A 27,952-nucleotide genomic window follows, 5' to 3' on the forward strand; every position below is an offset into this window, starting at 1 on the left:
CGCCATTTTTGAGATAACGTTGGCCATTAAGTGGTAAGTAGTGATAGCATCCTATAAAAAAATTAGTTTTTAGAAATTATAAATATTAAGTTAAAAAGAAAATTTATTTTAATTGGCCTACCTTTTATTTTACTTCACATTACTAGCATTGAATAATTTGAGATCTATCAATAAATAAAAATATTATTTTAATACTTTTAGATAGTTTATGGTGTTCTTTCCGTTTTTATTAAGAAACTCTTATTTTATTTTATGGTGAATCTGTGACGGATTCAGTTTTTCTAAAGTGGTTGAGGGATAAAAGCTCTCAGATTCCACGTGTGTACCAGCACAATAATACACACCAAACCTCCACAATATAAATGGCTAAGATGAAGTTTAAAAAACATGTATCAACTAATATAAATGAAACCATATAAGTCAGAATAACTAATCTTTTTACAATGTGCTAAATCAACTAATAACCGTACAAAATTGTTTCTAAATGGTTAAAAAAAATTGCTTGGAGGGCTTCTAACATGGAAGAGGATTGGAAGAAAAAAAAAGCTTTGTATTCACTGGAGAGCTGCATGCATTCTGTTAATTCAGGCATCTGCTAGTTTTAAGCGTGGAACAATATTCATAGATTGGAGTTCCTGAAATTTTGAAACACAGACTAAATTGATTAACATACATACATCAGGTATAGTAATTAGTAATATCTAGGAGGATCCAACACATTCATTACCTGAATCAAGAGTTTGCATGCATATGGTAGCTTCATGGTAGAAATCTGGTCTCCATTCTTACAAGATGAACAAACACCAGTTTTCAACTTATGGTTGTAATATCCTAACAACCCACACTTTCTACACACCTGAACTTCATAAGGATCACTCGATAACATGAGTCGCTCAAAAATCAACATACTAGCACCATACGCAATTAAGCAATCACGTTCCATTTCTCCAACTCGTAGACCTAAAAATATAAGAAAAAAAGTTATGTTAAGCTCAATAATAAACCAATCTTTATTCGGAGATCTCAAAGCATTCCCCACTTTATCCCACCATAGTTGCCAGTAAAATGCTAATTTGTGGATATGTTATAGCAGGTATATAGCAAATGGAGATACATTTAATCCGTGATTAGGGGGTGAAAATGATAAGAAGGAAGTAAGAAAAACACATAATAAAGAAAGATCTAAATAAGAGAATAAAATTCAGAGGATCAAGATATCCCATTTTACAAGAAACAATGCAATTCTTAAACATTAACGGCTCAAATAATACTTCAAACAAGTCACTCATTAATTGATAGTTACCATAAGAAAATTTCAACAGCTACAAGTAAAATGCAAGTATAAAACTTTTACCATAAATATCATTTAAATATACGACTTAACACAATAGAAGAAACTATTTTATACCAACATGTATAAATTCAAAAACACATCAAAAGCATAAATTGAACACCTCCATTTCTAGCTCTTCCTTCTGTAGGCTGTCTAGTTAGCAGGGTACGAGGGCCACTACCACGAGCATGCATCTTATCGAGCACCTGATCATCAACACAGATGTTTTGCTGGTGAGTTTATTGGTATGAATATAAGCTAAGTTACCACTACAGTGAATAATAAACTTCCCTAAGCAATATTAGAATGCCATTAAATTAATAATTAATAAAATGAATACTTTCAATTTCATCTATATCACGATACTAACAGCAATATTTCACCACATTAATGGACATCAAGTGCAAAAGGAAGTATTTTTAAAATGACCAACCTTTACTGTGAAACATAAAAAAACATACGACTAACTTCATTCTTTATAAAACGATTTCAAACTCACCATATGTTTTAATTTCTGATAGTATATTGGCCCCATAAAAATATATGCTTGTAATGGGCAACCAGTAATACCTAAAAAAAAGATGAACCAAAACACCTCTTAGATTGATAAATACAAAGAGGAATACCATACTGCTGAAGTATCACTTAAATATTTAATTGTCCATGGAAAATAAGAGATTGACAATTCACTACTATTCAGAATAGCCCCATGACAAAGCCTGTAAAATCTAATCAATGCCATTGTGCTTCAGAAACCTGTCAAAATTCATGGATTAGGTCAAAGTCACATATAAGCAGAGCACCAAAATGGCTGCTGATTTGCTTCCTTATTTGATTAGTATTAGGATTCTAGTATTTGTTTAAATAAGGATTATCAAATAATGCCCACATCACAAAGTTACGGTGTTACTCTCCTACTCTATTAAACTTTTGTCTAGGTAGATGTTACCCTCCTTGAGTCACCCACATCACAAAGAAACAATGTTACTGCTCATTAGTAGTTAATCTAGATATATTATTTGTCTACCAACAATTCCAACATTGTTAAGCTGGATATTTTCTATGGTGTCCCGGGATTGAACCTAGGATCTTGCACTTTATGTGTGTGAATTTATGGTGGTCTTTTCCATATTGTCCAAGGACAATAAGAAAACCTTGCCTCCAAAGCCAAACCTCAAAAGGTATTTGTTTTTTGTAATCACTCTACTTGTGAGTTGCGACACTAGAAAAATGACAAGGGCAGGATATAAATGTCGGTACAACAGAACACACAAACAAATAGCAGCTCCAATCCAACTTCTAGGCAGAGGAATACAAGCAGAAACATAAATCATCTTAGAACGAGAGAGATACTAAGACCGCCTGGATGAGGTTAGTTGAAAAAAAGCATAAAAGAATAGATTGGTACTACCAGTATCATAAAAGACTAATCTTCCTTTTTGTAGACCGTAACATAGGAAATTCAAAGGTAAGTAAGTATGCATGACTTGGACCAATCCTAAGATGTGTAACCTTTACCCTGTGTTTGTTATCAGAGATAATGAGATGAGTGAAGTAGGGTAGAAGAGACTTTTTTCTCTTTTTGTTTTCTTCCCTCGTATGTGCACAACACAACTTAACCACTTTTGTAATCCATGTTACATCTACATTTGTTGGACTCGAGGATAAGCCTTTTCGCTTCTAGAATGACTACAGACTACGGTTGATCAAAGTTGTGCACTTAATGGTGTGGAACATTAGAACCATGTTTCCCTTCCTCCAAGGAAGACAGTAAATAGGATGTTGGCATATCTTTATAGTTAGAGTGAATCTTGATGACCGGCTCAAGCCTCATCTAGTTGCTAAAGGTTATCCCAGGTTTTTGACTTGCATTATGGTGACACCTATTCCACAAAATGCATTCACCAATGGTAATCTCAATCAAGATTTGATATGGAGTAACCTCCTAGATTTGTTGCGCAGAGCATTTTGTTTCAAGACAAGTTTTTCATCTTTGCAAATCTCTATATGGCTCAAGCAATTCTCTACTGCTTAGTAGGATAGATTTAGCACTTCGATTCAATAGTTTGCTAAGGTAAGGAGTGAGTATGACTACTAGGTTTACTTATACTTAGTTGTGTTTGTGTACATTGACAACATTGTTGTTACAAACAGTGAACACCATGGGCATGCCCAAATAAATTAAAACGAAATTATTATTAACATTTTAAAACAAAACGTCTAGAAGGAATTTCCTAAAGTAAGCGTACAATGGAAATTCAAGAGGAGACAACCTTGATCGATGCTATGCCTATTGACACTCCTATGAATCCTAATGTAAAGCTTCCGCAATATTAGGTACTACCACAACCACTCTAAACAAAAATATCTAGCATTGATAGCATAATACTCTTCATTTAAAAAATACTTTCATTTGCAATACAACCAAGAATTCTAAAGTGAAATGAAAACCTGAATAAATGAAGTCTTTCCCACTGTAGTTGAAGCCGTGTTTCACAAGAGTTTCACTGCCAAAGCAAGAAAACGATGAGAACACTAAATAGATAAACCATATAAAACTTACCAGAGAGAAACATGATACCTTATGGTTTCGACCTTGTCAGCATGACCACTTTCTTCCCCAAAAGCACTGCCATAATGAAATTTACCACATGAAACCCCTGCTTTCCCTCCAAGAAGCTCTATCATCTTTCCAACTGTCATTCGACTGATGCCATAAAAAATATTAGTTCACATCCAGAACACATGTAACATTGTACTTACATTTATTAATTTAAAAATAGTTTTTTTTAATGTTAAGCATAGAAGAGAAATCACATCCATTCTACAAAAAGACCACTTGAGCACTGATACTCTACCGCATAGCACACACTCCTTCACATCTCTACCTTCCGATTTAATTCCTCGTTATCAACAACTATATCATCTTTAAAAAATGCATTGTGACACCCACTTCTAGATATGTTCAATAAGGATATTGGTAAACAAATAACAAAGATAGTGCCTCCAAGTTGGCCTCAGTGAACTCCTATCTGATGTTCTCACACAAGTTATACATATCCCTGACCTTAACGCCCCCTCAGTTTGGCATTGTCATACTTTCATTAAAGAAATAAAAAACGCTACCTTTACTGTTTGTTTTCTTCTCCATCTGAAGAACATTAATCTTATTTGAATATAACACTACTTTGAAGTTCAGAATCCTGCTCCGTTTTAGTGTCAATATATAACTAGTGAGAATGATATGAATTACCTTGGAAACCCATGAGGATTCATAATCAGATCTGGACAAATGCCTTTCTCAGAAAACGGGAAGTCTTCCTGCTGGACAATTGTTCCACAAACACCTTTCTGCCCATGTCTGCTACTGAATTTATCACCAAGCTAAGAAAACAAATACAGCCTGAGAAATCAACAAGATGCTTCAAATCAAGAACAGAACCTCACAATAAACCGAACAAAACTTTACCTCAGGCCTCCGTGTGTGACGGACTAGAAGTTTGATGCACATGTTACTATCCTTATCATTGCAAAGAACTACTCTATCAACTACTTCACCTCCATGACATTTACTGAAAGTTGAATGACTGGACCGATATGCACTGGCATACAAGGAAAACATTTAGGAAAAACATGAAGAAAAATCTATTTAACACAAACTTAACCATAGTAAAATTTTAATGTCAATAAAACAAACCTATCGGGCAAGTTAGCTATAGATCCTTGAGTTTGCGTATCAATTGGTGATTGCTTGTTTACCATAATGTCATTTGGCCTTATAATTTCTCCAGGAGCAGCAATCCCATCATCATCAAGTATCTAGAACAAGCAATAAAACAGGGGGCAGAATTATTTACTTACCCGAGAACTGATTTAGGGATTAGACGATGTAATTAATCTCAGCAACAAAGTCAGAATATGCGAATATACAAGGAAATGGGGAAACTAATCAAAAGAGAACATTACAAGGAAATCTGGAAACTGGTAAATAAATAAAGGAAATAAGGATTCTAGACTATAAGGAATCTCAAAAATCATAAAGGTTTGTTTCCTTGTTAGAATTACTTCCCAACTTATAAAAACTGAGAACTTCCTAACATAGAAAAGTATGATTTCCTAACATAAAAAAATGTCTATAGAAGGCTTGCTTGAAAATAGCTTTCAGTTAAAGTTAAAGTGCAAAGAGGAAAGTGTCAAAGTTGACAAGGGTCGGGTATCAGAAGTTGGTGGGAAAGTTGATAGAAGATCTACTTCAGACTACGGTACCTTGTATGAAAAACCTTCTTGCTTGGAGGAGTAAGACTCGAAGTGTACTTGCTCGAATAAGCACTGAAGCAGGGTTCAGAGCTATGTGCAAGTTCACATATTATAAGCATCTCTCCCACAAAAGACATTGAGATTGATCGACATTTCATCAAAGAAAAGTTGGATAGTGGATTAATAAGTACCGCCTACATACCAATGGGCCTCAGCTGACAGATGTGTTAATAAAGGGTTTAGCAACAAAACAGTTCAAGCAACTTACTAGCTAATTCACCAGCTTGAGGGGGAGTAATGTAAATATTAAACTTTAAAAATGAAGTGGAGTTGTCATTGCGGGAATGATTGAGACAGTAACGAAGGGTGTTGTCTAGGGTTTTTTGTTGTATAGTCAGAGGCGGCGGCTTACAGGTTTCGAGAGCACCGATGATATCTAAAGAGTTACGGAAAAAACGAATTACTAATTTAATTGTAGTAAGAATACATTAGTCCTATATACATTTCTTGTACATATATCCAGATTCCTTTCAATTTTAATTCAATACATCTTATGTAACATCATCAATTAAAAATTAATTACTATGCAAACTGAAGGCATATATCACCTGCATATTTCCCCCCGGGTCTGCAGCTCTATTGGGCCTTAGAATACGATCTTGTGTGCCATTCTGATACTTTTGTCTAACGGCAACATACCTAAACATTCAAGACTATCAAGCTTGACATTGCTACTTTAAAAACATATCAATGAAATATGTCGCAACCAGAGAAGTGAAATCACCAAATAAAATAGTATATACCTTTTCATAACTATACAACGACCAAAGCCTCGGTCAAGAGATGACTTGTTCATGACAATTGCATCCTCAATATCATAACCACTGTAGCTCATTACAGCTACAGTGGCATTCTGACCTGCTCCAAGCTTATCATATCCAACCTAAAAGCCTAAAGATTAATAAGAGTCCTTGACACATTGAGAAATAAAACAATGGAAGCATTACTAACCAGCTCAATTGATTTTGTTGTCAGCAAAGGTCGTTGAGGATAAACCAATAGATAAAGTAAGGTGTCCATTCGTCGGAGCTAAAAAAACCAGATTAAAACTCCATCACTAAGCATGGAATATTGAAGTTTATCTCTAATAGAACAAACATACTCTACAAAGAAAACACAGTGCAGCAGCATAGTTACTCTACACACGAAATGCAAGAAGAAAAAACAGTCTTTGTAGCACCGACACTTCTGAAAAATGCATGTATGTGTCCGTGTCGGATACCGACAGCGACACTTGTGATTACGTTCAATTATTTATTTTTTCAAATTATTCGTGCTTCATACAAAACAGTTACGACTCATCAGTTATTGGAAAAAATCTAAGGCCTGCATTGAAACAGTATAAAGAGTGGCACTACATACCTTCCAACCAATTTTGTAAGGATGAAACAGATTCAAAATAAAAACCTAAAATCTTATAATAGCTTATTGATTTGGACCACCAACCAAATTGTCAGCACACCAAACTCAATAGTGTAGGACGTGGATGGGTGTATTAAGAAAAACTCAAGTCCTACATTGGAAAATGATTAGGCCGGTAAAGAGTTAGGCCTAATATAAAAACCTAATATTAGTTTCTCGTGTAAACTATTGTGCTTCGACATATATTCATTTCAATACTTTCGAATTAGACCACCATCCAAAGTATTAACATGATTGATACATTAGAACACCTCTACAATCACACGGCTAGCATACAGTGCAAACTTCACCCCTTCTAATTTCATAATAATCAAAATAAAAATTAAGACCTTTGGATTCCAGGCAATAAAATGCACATTAACAGTCCTCACTCCAAAATCGGAGTAACTCGATAAAAATTAATCATGCATATCATTTTGAAAAGAGACCATATGATTCAGGTATATTTCAAAAACAGTATTTGCAGACATAAACATATGTTTGTATTTAATTCCATTCATACTAAAGAGTAAAGCTAATAGAAATTGACTCATTAAAAAAACTAGTCTAAATTTAATAAATTTGTTTAGAAATATATGAATGATATTTTCATCAAGTTTGAAGATCATTCAATAGTAGTGTTTAAGCTGCATAAACAACAAACTGTTTACTTGCCTGGTTATATGCTATATTTCCCATAGCTTGCTTTCCCATTGCACACTACAGTGAACAAAACAAAAGCTATTTCAAGAACGGAAATGAACATTGTCTATTCTTACAAGTGCAAAATCTTAGTTACTAACTTAAAACCAAAGGGGGCCAAGGAGGAACAACCTGATAAGTATTTCTGGGAGATTGATTATGATGAGGGTATGGAATTAGCCCCGCGCAAACTCCTAAGATAGTGAAAGGCTCAATCTCAATATGAGTAGTTTCTAATGTTGCACCTCCTTCATATAAAGCAATCTATAAAAAACGAAAAAAGGGGCACTGGTTGTCAAGAATAAGATTTCAAAGACAAAAGAAGCTAGGTTTAATTTGAGAAAAACACACCATAGCATTGTTTTCCTCATTGACATCAAGATACTCAATCAAGCCATTACGTAAAAAGTCACGAAATGTGCACACGCCATCCTGAAACACATTTGAGTTAATATTCTCATAAACAGCTTTCATTCTCTATTTCAATATAAAAGCATATGATAAGATTACCTTTAACTCTTTCATATGATAAGCTTTGACTCTTGATATTCCTTTGTCAGCAATGACAAGAGGACGGCAAACTCTACCACCATCTGAAGCTAAGTAAACACAACACTGAAAACATGTTTTTGTCCGTTAATAGCAGTTTCAACTCACACCCTTCTAACATTACAATAGTTGAAGGAAACACTAAGTATAGATTTTGAGCTAACCCATAGATAGTGGAAATAGATAGCAATTGTTGTAAATACAGGGTCAAATTGTATATGTAATTATTAGGAGTATAATACTTGCAATAATCAGCATAGTGTATTTATTATTTACCTAGTAAATAGAATTGGTCTAATTATTTATATACCTTGTACACTTCAACTCGTTCAATAATATTCATATTTGACCTTGTACACTTCAACTCATTCAGTAATATTGAAAGTTTCACTCAGCAATGAAACTAGAGTGAAAAAGTATATTCTTGGCATGTTTTTAAATATAACATACTTACAAACACAAACACTATAATCATATTTTTAGATATGAAAAAAAAAACTGAAACATCCTGATCCACCAATTAAGAGAAATCACCAACCCAAAAAAATGATTGAACTAGAAATAAATAAATAGTACAAGTACAAGACAGTGAGAATAAAATGTAAAAAAAATCAACTGCAACAGAACTACTCACCTGCTTTTCGTTGACATAGATACTCACAAACTCGCCAATTAGACAAGCTCTTCGCAACTTTCTCATTGCAGTAGCAAAACGCTAGAACAATAAAATGTTGAGGTTTAAGATAAATGAAATAATTATGAATGCATATTTGAAAAAGTACAAATAGTATATGATAAAAAGCATATCAATACCCGTGGTCTCCTGTGCTTGCCAAGGATCAAACCATTAAAAATGACAAGAAAGGAATCGGGTGTATGAAGCTCTTCTCCAGAGAGATGTTCCATGTTTTCAACGCCCAAACTATAGCACTGTCAGAGAAATAATAAACACAAAAATTGTAAAACACTGAAGTAAACAATAACGCATGTGGAAACATGTTGTATCTTACATCTTTTTTGAACAATACAAGTTAAATTGAAGCACAATAACTAGTCAAATAAAAAAAAACAAAAAAAAAACATACACACAAACACACAGTTACATACATATATAATAACCAAGGGAGGAGCATCAAAGAGTGAAACACAATCCCCTATTTAGACAAATACATAAATAACAAGATAAAAATCCAGCTTACTAGAAGATAGTCAATGACTAGCCCTTGCAAGCAAGCACAAAGAACGTAGCTGCATAAATGCTCTATACTGGCCAAAGAATAAAAAATCTTTACTTTAAAAGCATGGAAAGTGCCGGTCAAATCCAAGCTTGCTTTAACCCCTAGACTTAGAGTGGTATATTATATGAAACATAAGTATACGGAAATAAATCAATCAAGAGATATGTCCCTGTAGAAAATGCTTTGGCTACCATTGATTGGCCCAACTTACAAGTGTATCGGAGGAAACGAAAAATAAAAAGAATAGGAGAAAGGTAGGACAAATGATCCAGAATCCCACTGAAGGGAGCTTGATAAGCCAGCTTCAAATAAGGGGTAAAAACTTCTATCAAGGTCCCACCAATCTGCACTTTCCTTGTCAAACCGAGGTTGATGCCAATGGGGAGAAATAATTTCCAAACACCTCAGGGGAAAGTTCGGCGAGGCATCGGCAGCAAACCAGTAAAACAAACTAGCTACCAAATAAAAGGATTGTGAAAACTCGAGGTAAGCCACCTGAATTCCAAATTGGGCTAGATGTGCCCTGGGTTAGGCCCAACGAGTTTGGCCTTGCATAAGGCTATCTAAAACCCCCTTTTTATGAAGCCAGTAACACTAAATTGGGTCTGGCTTATTATATTTAGAATAAGACCCAAGTTGCAAAATACCCCCTTTGTTCCGCTACATTTCTTCTCCAACAATACCCAGAACACTGGCTTCGGGTGGGGCAATATAGGGTGTAATTCTTGTGTCTCGGCTATTATTGTCATGTCATCCAGCATAGTATTTTGAAAACGCTAAGTCTTCACTTGCATGTACCTAGTTTCTAGAACTATACACTAATTCCCTGTTTATTTCCTTTGCAGTATGGTTTCCGCTGTAAGTAAACATGATTGTTATCAAAGGTTCTGCTGTCCTAAGCATTGACTATCGGTCAAGAGCTACACTGCACTAGTTAGTTTCTGACAGTTACAATTTACAAATTGTTTCATAGTTAGAATGGGGTTAGTACCAAATTGATTGAACATTAAGTTCTGTATAAATACTTATAATCTAAGTTATCAAGTTCAACTTTGAGATTCAAATGAATGAATGAAGATTCTCTATCAATTTCTCTCTTTTTCCTATATCTCATATGGTATCAATGCGTTCATGTTCGAAATATGGCCTGGGATATCCTCCTCTACCACCCCACCTCTGCCAGTTGTTCATGCCACTAATCAAATATGGTGAGTACAAGGCATACTTGCAATTTAAGGCTTCACAAGCTTCGTCATCAGCAAAAATTGTCATGCTGGTTATTCTAAAGTTTGTCTCTCTCAGTCTTTGTCTAATGCCCCTTGGGTTGTGGGCTTTTGAACTTCTAGTTATTTTAGTGGCAATCCATCTCTTTTATCGAAAATATCCCAACCTAAAACCCTATATTACCTGTTGGAATTCCCACCTTCATTTCGGTCCGCCCTTAGTCGCCTAATTGCAGCATTTGGTTTGTCTTAATCGCAGCCTCCAACGTCTTCATTGTGTTGGGCCTGAAGGGGTGGATTTAGTCCCACGTTGCTAAAAGATATGGCACGTGTTGTGGTTATAAGCAGAGTTTTTAATCTCGAATAGTGGAACGGAGCAGCCGACCCCAAAATGGGATAGTGGGATAGCGGATAGTGGGATAATTTTTTGGACTAATTATATGAATAATCTACATATATATTTATCGTAGATTAAATAACTTGTTGGACTAATTATACGAATAATCTACCTATATTAATCCCAGAATCAATATATTTTAAAAGAAATAATAAAAAACAATGATATGAAAGGAAAAACAACCCGAAAACGAATAGAAAAACAATGAGTAGAGAAGAACAGGATAGAGAACAAAATAGAAGAGCAAAAAATAGAAGAAACGCGATGGAGAAAGGTGATAAAACACGAATGAGAGAGGAGAAAACATGAACGACTATAATAGATTTTTCAATTTTAAAACTTTTTAAGGGTTAAAAGGTCTTTTCGCACTCCAAAAGAGCACTAAAAACAGAAAATCGCTACGGGCCGGGAAGCGCTCCACTACCGCAACCCGCTATCCCAGCTTTCCCGACTGCTATCCAAAACTGGGATGCGTGCCGCTCTTTTGTAAGGGAGGGTTAGTGCCCCTGGAGAGAATTTCGGGATAGCGCCTGGAGCGGCCACTATTAATAATTGTGTTTTTAAGTGAGGACAATCCTCAGCCTATAAGTCTATTTTGAAGGGTAAAGTTAGGCTCAACCCAAATTCTGAGATTGTATCGGAGTCTATCCTAGATTCATTGTTGGGGCTTCTCGCATCGTCAACACTTCGGGCTCATTGAGGCACCAAGCGTGACAGGGTGTGTTTGAATTTCCGCCTTAATTGTGGTCCGCCCATAGTCGCCTTAACTGTGGCATTTGACTTGCCTTCATTGTGGCATTTGACACCATTGTGTTGGATTTGAAGGGGTAGATTTAGTCTCACATAGCTAAGAGATATGGCATGTATTGTTATCATAAGTGAGGGCAATCCCCACCTTACAAGCCGGTTTTATAGGGATGAGTTTAACCAACCCATATTATAAGATGGTATCGGAGTCTATCCTAGATCTGATGTTGGGCTTCCCGCATCGTCCATGCTTCGGCTGCATTGAGGCCCAAGCGTGAAAGGGTGTGTTGGAACATCCACCTTCATTTCGGTCCGCCCTTAGTCGCCTTAATTGCGGCATTTGACTTGCCTTAGTTGCAACCTCCAACACCTTCATTGTGTTGGGTTTGAAGGGTTGGTTTAGTCCCACATCACTAAAATATATGGTTTGTGTGTGTGTTTATAAGTAGGGAAAATCATCATCCTACAAATCGGTTTTGTAGGGTTGAGTTAGGCTCAACCAAATTCTTAGATTACCGTTGCAGACAGATCAAAAACTAGATCCATAGGCATTGGTCCAGCCACCCTTCTCCTATCTTTATTTCTTAACTATGTTCTTTTTCTTTCTAATTGTCCATTTAATTTAATTTATGTTAATCTTCTCACCCAAAATTTAAATTGTTTTATAACTTCGACTCCTGATTCCTTTATTATTTCGGACCGGAGTTTGACACAGATTATTGGGCTATGAGTCACACAGACTTTACTACCTTCGGTCTTCATCTACAACTGCTTCCACTTTTTTTTACAAAATCTCCATGTCTTTCATCGCCGATTAGGTCATCCAAGTCTCAAAATTCAAAGTTACAGTTCCTGACTTGTCTCAGTTGCAATCTCTAGATTGTGAATCATGTCTCATCTTCCTCACAACGCGTAGGTAGGTCGAGGTTTCCTATTCACTTGTGGATATAGTTCATTCCAATGTATGGGAACCTAGTTGAGTCATTTCAGTTGGAGGACAGATATTTTGTTACTCTTACGGTTGAGTTTTCTATATATATGTACGTGGATCTACCATCACAGTTATCACCTTTTTGAATTTTCTATTATGTGTACGTGGATTTACCTTCACAGTTATCACCTTTTTGAATTTTCTATTATGGCACTACGTAGAAGTATATGTTCTACTCGCAATCATTATCCCATTTCCTCAGTTATCACTTTCACATTATACCTTTCTTTCTACTATTTCTTACCTTTGTTTCTACTATTTCTTCCATTATTATTCTTAAGTCTCTGTAGTAAGCTTTTTCTTATCCAGGTTAACAACAAACTATGATTATTGAGATAACAGCCTTGGAAACTAACCAAAATGGACATGTGTACCACCACCTCTAGGAAAATCTATTGTTGAATGTCGTTGGGTTTACACAATTAAAGTTGGTTCAGACGGAAGAATTGATTGTTTGAAAACTCGTCTGGTGGTTAAAAGTTATTCTCAGGTGTTTGATCTTGATTACATTGATACCTTCTCACACGTAACTAAAATGGCTTATGTTTATCTTTTTCTCTCTATGGCTATCATGCGACGTTGTATCACTTAGACATAAAGAATGCATTTCTTCATGAGAACTTGAAAGAAAAAGTTTATTTAAAGCAACAGCTTGGTTTTGTTGCTCGGTGGCAGTATCGGGGGTATGTTTGCCGCCTTCACAAAGTCTTGTATGATCTCAAACAATCCCCTCGTGCATGGTTTGGAAGATTCAGTTCCGTGGTTCACAGTATGCCATGATTCGGAGTGAAGTTGCCACTCAGTGTTTTATAGAGACACCTCTCACAAATACATTTATTTGGCTGTGTGTCATAGTCATTACAAGTGATGATCAAGATGGAATTGCATGACACAAACAACATCTAGTATGGCACTTTTACGTCAAAGATCTAGGAAGAGGGAGTAACTTAGGCTTTCCATGTATTATTCTGCCATGTACTTATTCTTGTATGAATCAAACGGACACTACTCACAAAGGCTTTAAATATGTATCTATTAATTGCATTCTCTACATCTCCAAAGAAGTTCCTTTTGGCGAACCAAAGCACAATGACTCAACCATACAAGCATTACAACTCGGCCTAGTCATTGGCTCAGTTGGGATATGATAGATTCTGAATAATAATGATAGATAAAAGGAGAACAGTACACTTGAATACAATATTTTATTGCAATTATATTGGGAATAACTTCCTACAGTAGCACTTACAACCTGCAACAGCAGTTACAGAATATGCAATTAACTTTATAATTAAATACAACCTCTAGGATTTGATTAGAGAGTCTCGTCTCTCCCAATCCAAAAAAGGCAACAACAAACTGAATGAGAGACTTTCTCCTTCTTTATTCTACTTAAATACATTACATCTAATTATATAATTTGGGCCTAATTTACTGGGCCTTGGGCAACAACAAACTGAACGAGACTTTCTCCTTCTTTATTCTACTTAAATACATTACACCTAATTATATAATTTGGGCCTAATTTACTGGGCCTTGGGCCTACGCCTAACATATACATGAGTAATTGGAGGTCTACTAACAGGATATAGGATATTGGGTCTGTGGGACACTAATTATTGAATTTAAAACCCAATATAGAATAAATATTAAATATAAATTATATAGGAATGTATATCAAGAGCTGTAATCCTCTCTATGTTAGCTTTGTTATACATAGCCGGTCTCAAACCTTGTTAAAAGAAGAAGGTTGGTTAGGCAGTCAACAACTAACATAAAACTTTGTCGAATCTCTATGACATGTATCAAATATGTAAAGCGTTAAAAAACCAACGCAAAAATAAAATAAGTGTAATAGAGATGAGGATATTGCATTGGATTTGTGGTAAGACTAGACGAGATAAGATTAGAAATAACAATATTAGAGTGTTGGGGCACCCATAGTAGAAAAGATTGTGAAAGTTAAGGTTATGTGGTTTGGGTATGTAATGTAGAGAGAAAGCATGTGGATTTTGTAGTAAGAAGGGTAGATAAAATGAAGGGTATCTAAACTAGAGGTAGAGAGAGACCTAGAAAAACCATAAGAGAAACTATTAGAAAAGATCTTGAGACTAACAAGTTGGATAGAAACATAATTTTTGACGGAATGTTATGGCGTAGTTTGATACATATAGCCGACCCTACTCGGCGGAACAAGGCTTGGCTGTTACTGTTGTTGTATATCTTAATTATTGTGATTGGGCTTAACTCAACATTACAAAACCAAGTTGTAAGGTGAAAATTGCTTCCATTTATCAACATATGCTTTTTCCTTGTAGATTACACAACAATGCCAAATTCCCATATTTGTCCTTTAGGTGTTCGGTTAATATACATGATTAAACAAGCAAGTCATTAGCTAGTGACAGTTAGTAATACTAATAAACAAAAATTGAAAAAATTGCATCATCCAGTGACATCAAATACATAAAACATACCAGAGAAATCAGGGGGGCTTCCTCTTCATCAGTAGTGACATGAGTCATCAAAGCCAGGTTCTTTACTAGTCCACAAGCTTCACCTTCAGGAGTATCACATGGACAAAGCATGCCCCACTGTATCAAAGAAGAATTTAGAAAATGAGATACAATAAGTTCATAAGTGAAAACAATTTTTTAAAATCTAGAATAAAAGGCCAATGCAACATAAGAGCACAACAACAATAAAGCCTTTAGGTAAGCTACAAAGATCAAACAAAATCATCATGTTCTATTCAAAAAACGATGCAATATCAAAATGATATATCAAGGTTCCCGAGTGGATAGCAGCTTACCTGGCTAGGCTGCAAAGCTCTAGGGCCACTTACTTTCCTGGACTTCTCGAACTGTGGCTGCACTCTTGTCATTTGGCCCAAAGCACTTATAAATGACAACCTCTGTAGCACCTGGAAAAAAAAAATCCATTAGAAGAAATATTTGCAGATAGAAAGGAAACATTAGAAAGGGAAACAATAAACAACCTGTGTCACTCCGCCTTTTTTCATCCTGAACCTTTTAACCTCAAAATTACCAGTTGAGAGAGTCCTTTCCAAACCAGGGAAGATACAATCACGACTAACAAGTATCTATAAACACACCCAGAGATACTAAAATCAGTTTGGATTAAAAAACCAACACCACCAAAAATGAACACATAATATGATGAAACCAGTGAAGTATGCCTTTCATGTGTACAAACAAGCCGCATTTAAAAGATTTTATATTGATGATGAATATGATAAATTTTGGAGCTTCCCATGAAAACATGACTCTATCATGATCGGAGATTTGCAAGTAAATCAGTGTCTATATGTTTTTGTCAACTTATTACTGGTATCCAACAAAAGTATGTGTAGTTGATGCATGTTGTAATCGGATGACAATCAACGATACGAAATAGAGTTTTCAGTACCTTGTGGGTTTTTTATGAGGAGCAACCTATACAAGACACGGGAGGAAATCCCATGCATAATAAGAATAAATAAATAAATAAATAAAGGATCATCTTGGACAGACAAGTCCAAATAAATACGAGGAATGACATGGAAAGAGGATTGAGCAAAAGGAACTCTTAAAGAGGGATCAGCAGTATACTTTTGGGTAGAGTTTTGGATAGCTTCAGAGAGACTGGATTTGATTAAAAAACGCTTTGATTTCATTCACATGTTCAATTAAAAATATTAAAAAGAACTTACACGAGAGAAGTCGAAATTTTTAGCCTTGTCTGACTTATCCAACAATTTGTCTGCCAACATCTTAACTTCAGCTGTCATAGACTTAAAAAGATCCTGAAAAAGAAAGAAGAATAACTTATGCAATGAAAGATGCACAACATATACTTGCAGAAGTTAGTTGTATACTAATTTCAACAAGATAGTACCTCAAAAAGAAGAGAGATTAACTGGCCAGATAACTCCAATCGCTTGTTCCCCACATAATCCTATGAGTTGAAAGAAACAGTTAACTGATAGTAACTATTGCCCAATGCCAACACATATACGCAATTCTACACATGCAGAGTACATGCTATATGCTTTAAACTTAGAACTATACAAATTGTGCAGATGAGCTTTCACAATAAAAGCACTAATTAGGATAGAAAATAAAAGAGAGGTTGTCTCAGTTGTTAATGTATGTTATTGCAAAACCGAAAATCAGTTTCACTGTATTCTTTAATTTCTAGTACTGCTTTAAACATGATAAGCATTACAAATATTTTTTACTTAAAATTAAAACTCTGAAGTAAAATGATACTATCAACCTCATTCAAAAATAGGTAGGCATATGCGACAGCTAATCACATTCTCAATGGATGGAATCTTAGGCGAAAGAGGAATATGCCTCCAAATTGACTCGTAATTCTTATGAAGGCCGTGAAGAACATAAAATCAGTGCATATCTCATGACTATTGAGTAAAATTGAGCTCCAATTACTTAAGACCTCATGTTATATGCTTTACAAAAAAAGCACTAATTAGGATAGAAATAAAAAGAGAGGTTGTCTCAGTTGTTAATGTATGTTATTGCAAAACAGAAAATCAGTTTCACTGTATTCTTTAGTTTCTAGTACTGCTTTAAACATGATAAGCATTACAAATATTTTTTACTTAAAATTAAAACTCTGAAGTAAAATGATACTATCAACCTCATTCAAAAATAGGTAGGCATATGCGACAGCTAATCACATTCTCTATGGATGGAATCTTAGGCGAAAGAGGAATATGCCTCCAAATTGACTCGTAATTCTTATGAAGGCCGTGAAGAACGTAAAATCAGTGCATATCCCATGACTATTGAGTAAAATTGAGCTCCAATTACTTAAGACCTCATGTTAAAAAGAAGATACTACCTTGTCATCCATTGCATCCGCATTTAGAATTGCATCCATTATACGTCTTATCATAACAGCAACATATATACATTTCGGCCTAAAATTATCTTCGTGCACCTAATGACAACAGAAGAAGCGGCTAATCAGATGAAACCTAAACCAAGTCAGGCAGGCAAATTACATGTATTACAATAGAATCAAATCAAGTTGTAAAATGATGAAAGTTCAGAAAAAAGAAAGACCCTTAAAACTCATAATGTCCTTATGATTCAAAGAAAACTTACCGGTACATTTGCAAGAAAGACATCTCTTAGGATAGAAAATGCTCTTCCTTCCTACATAAGAGGTTCAAATAACAAGTCAGGAAATTGTTGAAAAGAGAAAAATTTATACATTATTTTATACATTGAAAGAAAATGCACTAATAAACAAACTAATAACATGAGAGAGATAGAGAGATTAAAACCTTTTCAGCTTGTGTGTTTTGAAACATGGAACGTTTTGCCTGATGTGCACACAAGCCATTAGCAATAAATTAAACAAAACTAAATATTAAGTATATGTATGCAAAATTAGAAACATAAGTATATAATTAAAACCGGAAACTGCCTGTTTGAAATAGTTAAATCCATTGTATGTTTCCCATTAAGCGTGTGTTTGGCAACAATGCCAGTGACCGCTGCCGCACGTTCACATCCTTTCCACCGTGATTTTCTGAAGCTACTATTGGTAGCTTTTACAAACCGTGCGGTATTGTCGTGATTTTTACAGAGTTCCAAACATAGGCTAAAAAGCATTTGTCTTTAGGTTCATGTAGATTCATGCATTTAGGGAGTTGAACTTGTATTTATTTCTCCTTTTAAACATAACATGTAACTAATTATCTAGTGTGTATGAATATCATGGTTGTCGAGTGTTTTACTCACTCAAGCACATACAGAAAATTTCTTATTCCTATTTTTCACATGGCATTAGAGCTCCTGATCTAGGGGACTCAACTTCTGCAAATAATTCACTTCTCAGGAGAGAACCTATCCTCAAGAGTTTCCCCTTCACGGGAGAGAATACTCTATTCACTTTACAGTATTCCAAAGATACTCTATTCGCTGTGTTCTCTTATTTATACACATACTATCTATAACAACCTCAACTAACTAACTACTCTAACAACTTTAACTACTTTAATTTCTCTTTATTCTTTAGTCCCAAGATAAAAGCATCAAATTCAATTAGATATAAGAAAGAAAATACAAAGTATAAGATTGTGAACAGAGTGGAAGATCTAAGAATAAGTGAATTTAGAACAAAGCAAAGTCCACCTACTAATGTACTAAACTACAAAACTCAAGAACAAAAAATAAGAATGAAAAACACATCAGAACATTTACAGGAAAAGTTTTCTTTTCTCCAAATTGGAAGTTTTCCCGACACAATAACTCTACCACAAATATTGCAATTGAATAAACTATGTGAAAGGAAAAACCATGGAGAAAAGTTTGGAATCAGAGATGGGTCATACAATTACAGAACAGAAAAGAAAAATTGTTAACAAAGAAAAAGTTAAGCAAAGACACGGTTCCTACCAAATTTCAAGAGTTTGGTTCTCACCCCCAATTAACCACTTAATTTCTAGTTAACCCACTATGCCTTTCCCTTTGCCTATTTATTGAACATATCAGCCTACGTAACTTTCGCACATAATGAATTAATTAATAAATAAAACACAACTAACAGAAAAATAAGACATAACTGCACCCAAAATAATTCTTAAGAATGTGTGGTTGGGCCTAACTCAACCCTACAAAACCGACTTGTAGGGTGAGGATTACCCCCACTTATAAACACATGTTCAGGCCATATTGTCCAATGTAAGACTCTTAACACCCTCTCTCACGCCTAGGATTTGAGTCTGGGGAACTAAATGGTGGGTGGCCCAATGGATCTTAAACGAGACTCTGATACCATCTTAAGAATGTGTGATTGGGCCTAACTCAACCCTACAAAACCGGCTTGTATGATAAAGATTACCCCCACTTATAAACACATGTCCAAGCCATAGATTGTCTAATGTGAGACTCTTAACAATAATTATTTGACATAATAGAAATAGCCAGATTCAGTTTGATAAAACTGAAGGACAATCCAAGATTAACCAAGGTATCGCCTGGATCAGGCGGCTTCGGCGACAACGATAGGCCGTCCAACTCGGGTGAAACCCATTTCTCTCTAGTAGTTGTTCTAGATAGTCTCGCCTTTGATTTGAACAAAATACTAACGCCATGTCCATCAAAGTGTTTGCCTATACCACAATGATGACATTTACGGTGGAAATTTCTACTTCCCTTTCTACCTTTTCCTCATTTTTCTCACCGCATGTTTGATTGAGAACAGAATTTCCTTGGTCAGTGTCTTCTTGTTGAAGGTTGAATGTGTGAGGCGTTGTTAAAGGTATCAGTTATAAGTTAGTGAAATTGTTCTAGAATGTCCTAGAATAACTGACTGAAAGATAAAGCATAACTGCCCTAAAATAACTGTTTGATAGAATAGAAGATGCCACATTCAGTTTTGATTCCCAATAATTCCTAATATTAATAGGAGGTCAAATCTAACCAAATCCTTTGTGAATGGGAATAAGAAGAAGAACTCACTTTTGAATCAAGGTACTCCAATGCTTGGGCTTGTGTAAATACACCACTTTTTGTACATTCCTGATTAGAGGGCAAACATATTAAAATGTAGCATAAATAATAATACAATATGCTTTGTTACGCTAAGAAAGAGCAGCTAATTATATAGTTATTATACAAGCCACTAGCTTCTACCATCCTTTATAATTCAATGTGTGCAGGAAAGGAAAAAATTTTAACTTGACAAAGATGGCATTTGGAAGAGCTTATGTATGATTTATTTGAAGTTATCGCATATCATAAGTATTTGTATTGATGTTTGGATATACTTAGAAAAATAATCTATGACATGTCCATCTTGTCAAAAAACTTATTGTCCATCAGTTGTTTTAGCTTATTAAATAATTACCATCTTAATGATAAGCACTAAGTTTAAGCTCCCTAAAGTTGTTGGGTGAATGAGACATTAATAAGTTGTTTATCGTAATGCATCCATAACCAAACATACATGTCAATTACCTCAATGGAGGGCAAAAGTAGCAAACTGTATCGAGGATCTCTTCCAATCAATTGTACAACTTCTTGATCACTCTCCATCCCCATAGCTTTCATTACAACCATAAGAGGAACCTATTGGATATAACAAGAAGCTAAAATTACCAAGCCCAAATTATAATGCAATCAAAAGGCTAAAGGTGAATAAGACAATGAAAACGGTAAAGTGAAAACCTTTTTGGGAAATTGATTCAATTCTAACCACATCTTTTCTTTTTCCATCACAATGGTGGTTTTTGTTTTTATTTTCTCCGTGCTGCTTGTAACAGATGCAGTAATGCTGAAAGCCAAAATAGGAACCAAAATATACTTAAAAACAACATGAAATAGGACAATCGGTAATTTAACATGGCAGGACAAATGCATAACACAAAGTTAACAGTAATTTAGTCAACAACTTTCTAGATAGAGAAAATAAAACTTAATAGAGGGGGAAAATGCAGAAATCCTACTGGAGGAAGAATAGCATAACCGCCAACAAAATAACCAAAAACATGAATGTATCCCGTTAAAACCACAGTTCATATCTAAAAAATGATCATCACAATTATAAATCAAAATAGTACAGTTTTTTAAATGCCTAATCTATTCTGCATCACTTATCTTTTGAGGATAAAAGTAGAGAGTTCACAAGGAGAGAGATAGAAAAGGAGCACCGAGCATAATGGAGTGATAAACAATCACCCAAGAAACCACAACTAGAAAAGAGAAGAAAGAAACTAAAAATGGAAGAAAAAAGCAGCCAAGAAAAGATTATGAAGAACGGAGAAGAAGAAGCCACTCGATGGACACCAAATGACACATGAAGAAAACAAATTTTCTTACTGGATATGAACTGAAAAGGAAAGAACTGCAGAATGATATATAGAACTTATAGCTTCAAAACAGGAATTTTAAACTTCTCACTTTATAAATGAATGCTTATGTTAAGAAATGTGATTGGGCCTAACTCAACCCTACAAAACCGGTTGGTAGAGTGAGGACTGCCCCCACTTATAAACACATGTTCAGATCATATATTATCCGATGTGGAACTCTTAACACACACCCTCACTCTCCGGACTAGACAACTGGAGCGTGGAAATAAATGGTACGTGGCCTGATAGCGGAAACCATAATAGGTGGTCCACCGGATCTTAAACGAGACTCTGATACCATGTTAAGAAATGTGGTTGGGCTTAACTCAACCCTACAAAACCGATTGGTAGAGTGAGGACTGCCCCCACTTATAAACACGTGTTCAGGCCATATATTATCCGATGTAGGACAGGCTATCAAAAAACAAAAATAGAAAACCCCAACAAATGTTTTTTACCTAGTACACCTTTGTTTTGTTTTGTTTTTTTATCATGGAGGATTATCTTTATTGTTTTCAGTATTGTTAAAATGGATATAAGATGTAAAACAATTTATTCATGAAAGTATATCTCATTATTTCCTCGCTGGCAGTTAGATGTTCTCCCATAACCCATCTTCAGAGCCAAAAGCAAAACGGAAGATACAAAAAAAATGAACCATGCAATTATTATGAAAGCACTATAATATCTAATGTGAAAGAGAGAGAGAAAATTTATATATATATATATATATATATATATATATATATATATAATAGGAAGATTCGTCATACCAAAGAGAATACTTACTTTTTTTTCTTGTCGGTGTCTATAATTATTCTATTCTTCGAAAGTTGTTCTTGTATTAAAATTACCTGAAACAGATTCGTGAAATATTTTTGTAAACAAAATAAATAAAAACAATCTAGAAAAAAGATAAAGGGGGACATATTTAGATGAGATAAGAAAACAAAAACAAAAGCAACTATCAGGAGCTCTTAAGTAAAACACCTGATCTCGTGCAAGTTCGACAAGTCAATGAAAAATGCTTATCAGTTTATTCTTGTAATGATACTCATCAATTATTGCTGACATTATTTCTTTAACCGTTCAACACATAAATTTTATAAAAAAAATCCCAAGTCAGTCCCTAACATCGAGAAGTATTTAGAATCAGAAAATCACCTTCTCAGTCCCTTTGATTACAAAATATCCTCCAGGATCAAGGGGACACTCACCTAATCAAAGAAAAAACTAAAGGTAAGATTTTATTTAAAATGATGAGAAATGCAAAAGATAAATAAAACAATTAAATGAATAAAACAAACCAAGTCTTGCAAGCTCAGCTTCATCTTTATCGTGCAAAACACAACAAGAACTCCGCAACATAATGGGCATTTTTCCAATGATAATATTTCTCTGCAGAAAGAAAAAACATTTTTGCAGTTAATAAAATATATCTTAGTAAAACTCAGAAGATAAATTTAGTCCTTACAAATATTTTTCCAATGATACCATATTTGGGTTTTAGCCCCTGTAAAACTATTTCTAGTTTAAGTCCTTGCAAATTACAATATTTTGTTTTTAGTCCTCCATACATTGTTTTGAGCCTTGCAAAATCTTATCATATTGAAATTTGTCCTTGTAGTATTCATTTTAGTCCTTTTGAATGACTAAAATCAATAATTCGATAGAGCATAGGGACCAATTTCAATATCAACAAATTTTGTAGGGACTAAAACAAAACAACAAGGAACAAAAGGAAAAAAAACGGTATATTTGCAAGGACTTAAAACAAACAAAATCTAATGAGACTAAAACCAAAACTCTTGATATTTTCAGGGGACTATTTGCATATTTAAGTCTACTAAAAATAGGGATCAATCACCTTTATCTCTTTTCTTAGGTTATCAGGACTTCCTTGAGTATGTTCAATATCAACCAGTATTGGAGCCGCGTACCTTTTTATTAGACAAAATGAAGCACAATTCACAACAGGTCAAGTACAACAAAAACGAATAACATTTGGTCTGACTACTACTTCCAAATAGTAGTATAAGTAAACTAGAAGAAATTGAAACATGAAAAAAACTTTACAGGCAAATCAAGAAATTTTTTTTGAGCATTATTAGAATTCTATCAATAGCTCAGCAGTATCCAATTAAAAACATTAGATCATGATTCTAAGGGAAATGATTCCTACGTTCGGTCAGATAGCCTGCATGTTTGTGGGCTAATATCCTCAACACTACCATCCACTGTTATTGACGGTTTGCCAATTCTTACATCCACAAACCTGCATAATGAGTCATGTTGTTCATTAGCACATCAGTTAAACAACTTAAAAGGTTTGAGCCAACCTCTCAAGAATAAAGAACAATTGAAAAAAGTTAGCATCAATTCAAATTAATTAACATTCATAAGCTAAACATTTGACTACATTTCTCCATTCCAAAATCCAGTGTACAACACTATACTCCCATGAATTATATCTATATCCTTGGAAATCAATAATAATAATAATAATTTTTGAAAACTTGTATGAAATATGTGAATTTAAATTTCTCATTCCAAAAATAACTTCCAAGACATTGAAACAAAGACAATACAGTCATAGCACAAAATGCCATACCTTATATAAATATGCGGATGCCTAGTAGCTTGAATACGATCATTAGCACGAACGATTTTCTTGATATCAGTGCTAACAAAATAGTTAAAAGAATCCAAATGTTGCTTCACCAATCCTCTAACCTAAAACAAACGAATTCGATGACAATCATCAGTTAGTGAAAACTGATCACTGGTGTTACTATCTCTGAAATCGTAGTTTGTGCGCAATCAATTTTAATAACGAATGAGTTAATTAGTTTGTTGGTTAATTACCTTGAGGAATTCGGGAACAAGTTGAAACTTGTCAACAGCGGTTTTCACTGGAGCCGTTAGAGACTCTTTATCCATGATAGAATGAGCAAAAGTATTGCCCTTATTTGAAGAACTCTAAGGATGAGGATTCTCAGAAGCCAGTCGCTCTAATGCAGTATCCGCTATGGCGGTGGCGGACGGTGGTAGAGTGTCTTTGTGAGCGGCGGCAGCAGTTTGTTGTTTTGAAGTAGCCAGTGAACTTTTTGGGGGTTTAGGGAATGATGATGGGCCACTTCAAAAATAGATTGCTATGGCGACTATGGAATAGTTTGTTTTATTATTATTATTATTATTATTATTAGCGTTCAAACGAGCACGGCCCGCTTTTTTTTAATGCGTCCAGAGAAAAATATATATTTGTTTTTCTTTTTATGAGATTTTTATTGTAAGTCGCATTAAAAATAATATTATTATATTTTTAAAATGGTAAATAAAGATATTCAAAATTATATCGAAACATGGAAAATAATATTGATACTGTGTAATCAATGACATTTTTTAAGAGGAATGTCGAACATGAAATCTATATTCGAAGTATTTTCTTTTTCTCTACAATTGTTTTCCGTAGTAAAGAAAAAATGTAAGACTCTTAAATTAGATTTTTTTTTAAAGAAATAGATAGTAAAATTAATATTAAATAGTGTAATCAAGTTTTTGTTTACCTTATAAAGATTCGAATCAATTTTTCATACATCCATTTATCAATGCGCTCTTGAGATTTAAAAAACTACAAATACACGACGAAATGTCATATCATCAAAGAAATATATTCAGAACATTTGACTCGTTTGAATATAATATGGTTTATTGCGACACAAATAATACTTGCAGAATGGAGATACTTTGTTTTAGTCTAGATTTGGTAGAACAACAATTATGACTTGTTTTTGGATTACCTGGATTTTTGGTAAATAAGAAAAACAATGGACTTAGTAAATATATATGGTTTTATTTACATAAACCACAAAGAGCGGTTAAATTCATGCATTCAAAAATAGTCTAGAGTAAAAATATTCTTAAATGAATTAAATAAAACTTCTACATCCTTTGAGATATTATTTCTCTTTTCAACATTTTCCAAAGTTGTGTTTTATCTGTTATCACTGTGGATCTCCAACCGATAGAGAAAATTTTCAGACGTTTGACCTGTTTCAATAAGGATGATAAAAATATTAGTGAAAGAGTGATGAAAATGCAAGAAATAATTTTTTATACGTATTGCAGAAAAGGTAAATACACCTTATTGTCGAGTTTGCCGATGGATGAAATACTTTGTTCATCCTTCCATGTGTTCCATTTATCTTCAAAGTCTGTTATCTAAAATTTATTGCATAATAATAGTGAGAATAAGTATAACCCAATTGATATCTAACATAAAAGCATAAAATAAATGATTAAGTATAACTTACTTTTATGTCGAAGCAGGTTTCAACATTCTTTCGTCTCAACTCCTTACATAATTGAAAGATTTCACCGTGTTCTAGTTTGGCTGTATATTAAAGCAAAAGAAAATTATATTTATTTATTATCTATGATATAAAGAATACAATATAAGTTTGGTATGTCGTGTAACCAAAATGGGAATCAACGTGTGAGCAATTTTTTCAATGTATTTAATAAATATTTGCGTGTGCGATAAAAGAATTTGTTTGTAAACTACATTTTTTGTATAATCACCATCTTCTCCTTTCAATTTTCCTTCCCTATTTAAAACTCTTGTTGTAGTCTTTGAAACACCCCTGGATAACGCCACATATAAATGTCCATGACTAAAAACATGTCGTGGAAGATATATTCCAACGTTTGGAATGGTTTGTCCTTGTGATTTATTTGTTGTAATTGCAAAACTTAGTCGTACATGAAACTGCTTTCTACTAAGGACAAAAGGCAGTCCATCACTTGCAGATGTTTTTATTTTAATTCTGGGCAAAAAAACATATTTTCCTACGTTGCTTCCTGTCAAGATTTCCACAACCAACATATTCATAAATAAACCACGACATAATAACCACGTCTCATTACACAATCCATATCTAGGATCTAGATTTCGTAACAACATCAATGGTGCACCCTTTTTTATTTTTAGAATATGTGGTGGCAAACTACCTTGTGCAATTAAGTTTAAGAATTCTTGCTGGTATAAATTATGTTTATCTCCTTCAACCTCGTCAAACGACAACAAATTATGTTCTTCTCCTGGAAACTGGTCGATAATCATATCATTCAATTTTTGGACATCATCATTTGTTGGTGTCAAAATAGCTCTTTGTACCATATATAGGGCATCCCAACCATGTAATTCTAAATTAGGAAAAATATGTTGGATAAGTACTTGTATGGAATGTTCACATTCCCATGGGATTACAATATATAAAGGTAACCTCACAATGTCATCTAGTTTGGTAGGTTCAACACCATCACCAATGCGAATAAGAAATTCTGCAAACTCTTCATCATGCAATGATCGCATATTTTGACGCAAACGCAAAATCTTGGTATGATTCCATAAGTGAGACTGAATAATACATGCTGAAATCATTTGTGCCTTAGTACCTTTTCTTACAACAGGAAGAACTTGACGAAAATCTCCCCCCATGATCAAAACTTTTCTACCAAATGGAGCATTGTTGCTACAAATATCTTGTAATGACCATTCTAAGGCTTCCAAACAATTTTCATTTGTTATTGGTGATTCACCCCAAATTATTGCGGCAGCAACTCTAATGAGATTTGCAAGATCTTTTTGCTTTTGAATACCATAAATGGAACTCGGTTGTATATCAACAGGTATCTTAAATCGAGAGTGTGCAGTCCTACCACCGGGTAACAATGTTGCAACTATACCAGATGATGCAGTTGCTAAGACAATTTCTCCTTTACTTCTTAAACTTACCATTAATGTTCTATAAAGGAATGTTTTACCTGTTCCTCCTGTACCATCAACAAAAAATACCCCACTGTGTTTTTGAACAATTACATTCATAATGGTGTTGAATGCAATCATTTGATCATTATTTAACTTAGCAACAAATTCAATATCTTCATTGGGGATATTGACTGCTAACTCCTCTTGTATGATACTTAGAATTGCACCTCTGTCTATTGTATTAGGGGGTAAAGATGGGAGATCATAATCTTCAATTGTTTTACCGTGCAGGTTTAGGAGTTCATTCAAGTCCTTCAACAACATATTAGTTAAGTCTGATTCCACAACATTGTTAGTTGTTTGGTAATCCTCTACCATATGTGTAAAAAACTCATTC

General features: G+C 34.4%; 2 protein-coding genes across 2 annotated transcripts; both read right to left on the reverse strand.

The window, feature by feature from the left end:
- Positions 1-377: 377 nt before the first annotated feature.
- LOC127076190 (DNA-directed RNA polymerase III subunit 2) lies at positions 378-24,937 on the reverse strand. Its single transcript, XM_051017773.1, has 36 exons — positions 24,651-24,937; positions 24,397-24,518; positions 23,968-24,060; positions 23,653-23,725; positions 23,093-23,183; positions 22,950-23,002; positions 22,575-22,639; positions 21,103-21,208; positions 20,893-21,003; positions 20,395-20,454; positions 18,213-18,251; positions 18,031-18,081; positions 17,765-17,863; positions 16,796-16,855; positions 16,611-16,703; positions 15,897-16,001; positions 15,711-15,821; positions 15,376-15,492; positions 9,116-9,232; positions 8,937-9,017; positions 8,264-8,368; positions 8,105-8,185; positions 7,886-8,017; positions 7,727-7,771; positions 6,602-6,679; positions 6,394-6,533; positions 6,199-6,289; positions 5,031-5,152; positions 4,803-4,935; positions 4,587-4,717; positions 3,915-4,040; positions 3,785-3,840; positions 1,833-1,903; positions 1,455-1,539; positions 728-960; positions 378-635 (listed from the first exon to the last, which is right to left on the reverse strand). Exons 1-36 carry the CDS (start codon positions 24,723-24,725, stop codon positions 585-587), a joined length of 3,402 nt encoding a protein of 1,133 aa, XP_050873730.1. The 5' UTR covers positions 24,726-24,937; the 3' UTR covers positions 378-584.
- On the reverse strand, positions 24,765-27,933 carry LOC127138001 (uncharacterized). The gene is made up of 5 exons (XM_051064409.1): positions 26,796-27,933; positions 26,099-26,178; positions 25,929-26,006; positions 25,352-25,416; positions 24,765-24,921 (listed from the first exon to the last, which is right to left on the reverse strand). Exons 1-5 carry the CDS (start codon positions 27,931-27,933, stop codon positions 24,765-24,767), a joined length of 1,518 nt encoding a protein of 505 aa, XP_050920366.1.
- Positions 27,934-27,952: the final 19 nt, after the last annotated feature.

Source organism: Lathyrus oleraceus, chromosome 4 (genome assembly GCF_024323335.1).
Source record: "Lathyrus oleraceus cultivar Zhongwan6 chromosome 4, CAAS_Psat_ZW6_1.0, whole genome shotgun sequence".
Classification (NCBI taxonomy): Eukaryota; Viridiplantae; Streptophyta; class Magnoliopsida; order Fabales; family Fabaceae; genus Lathyrus; species Lathyrus oleraceus.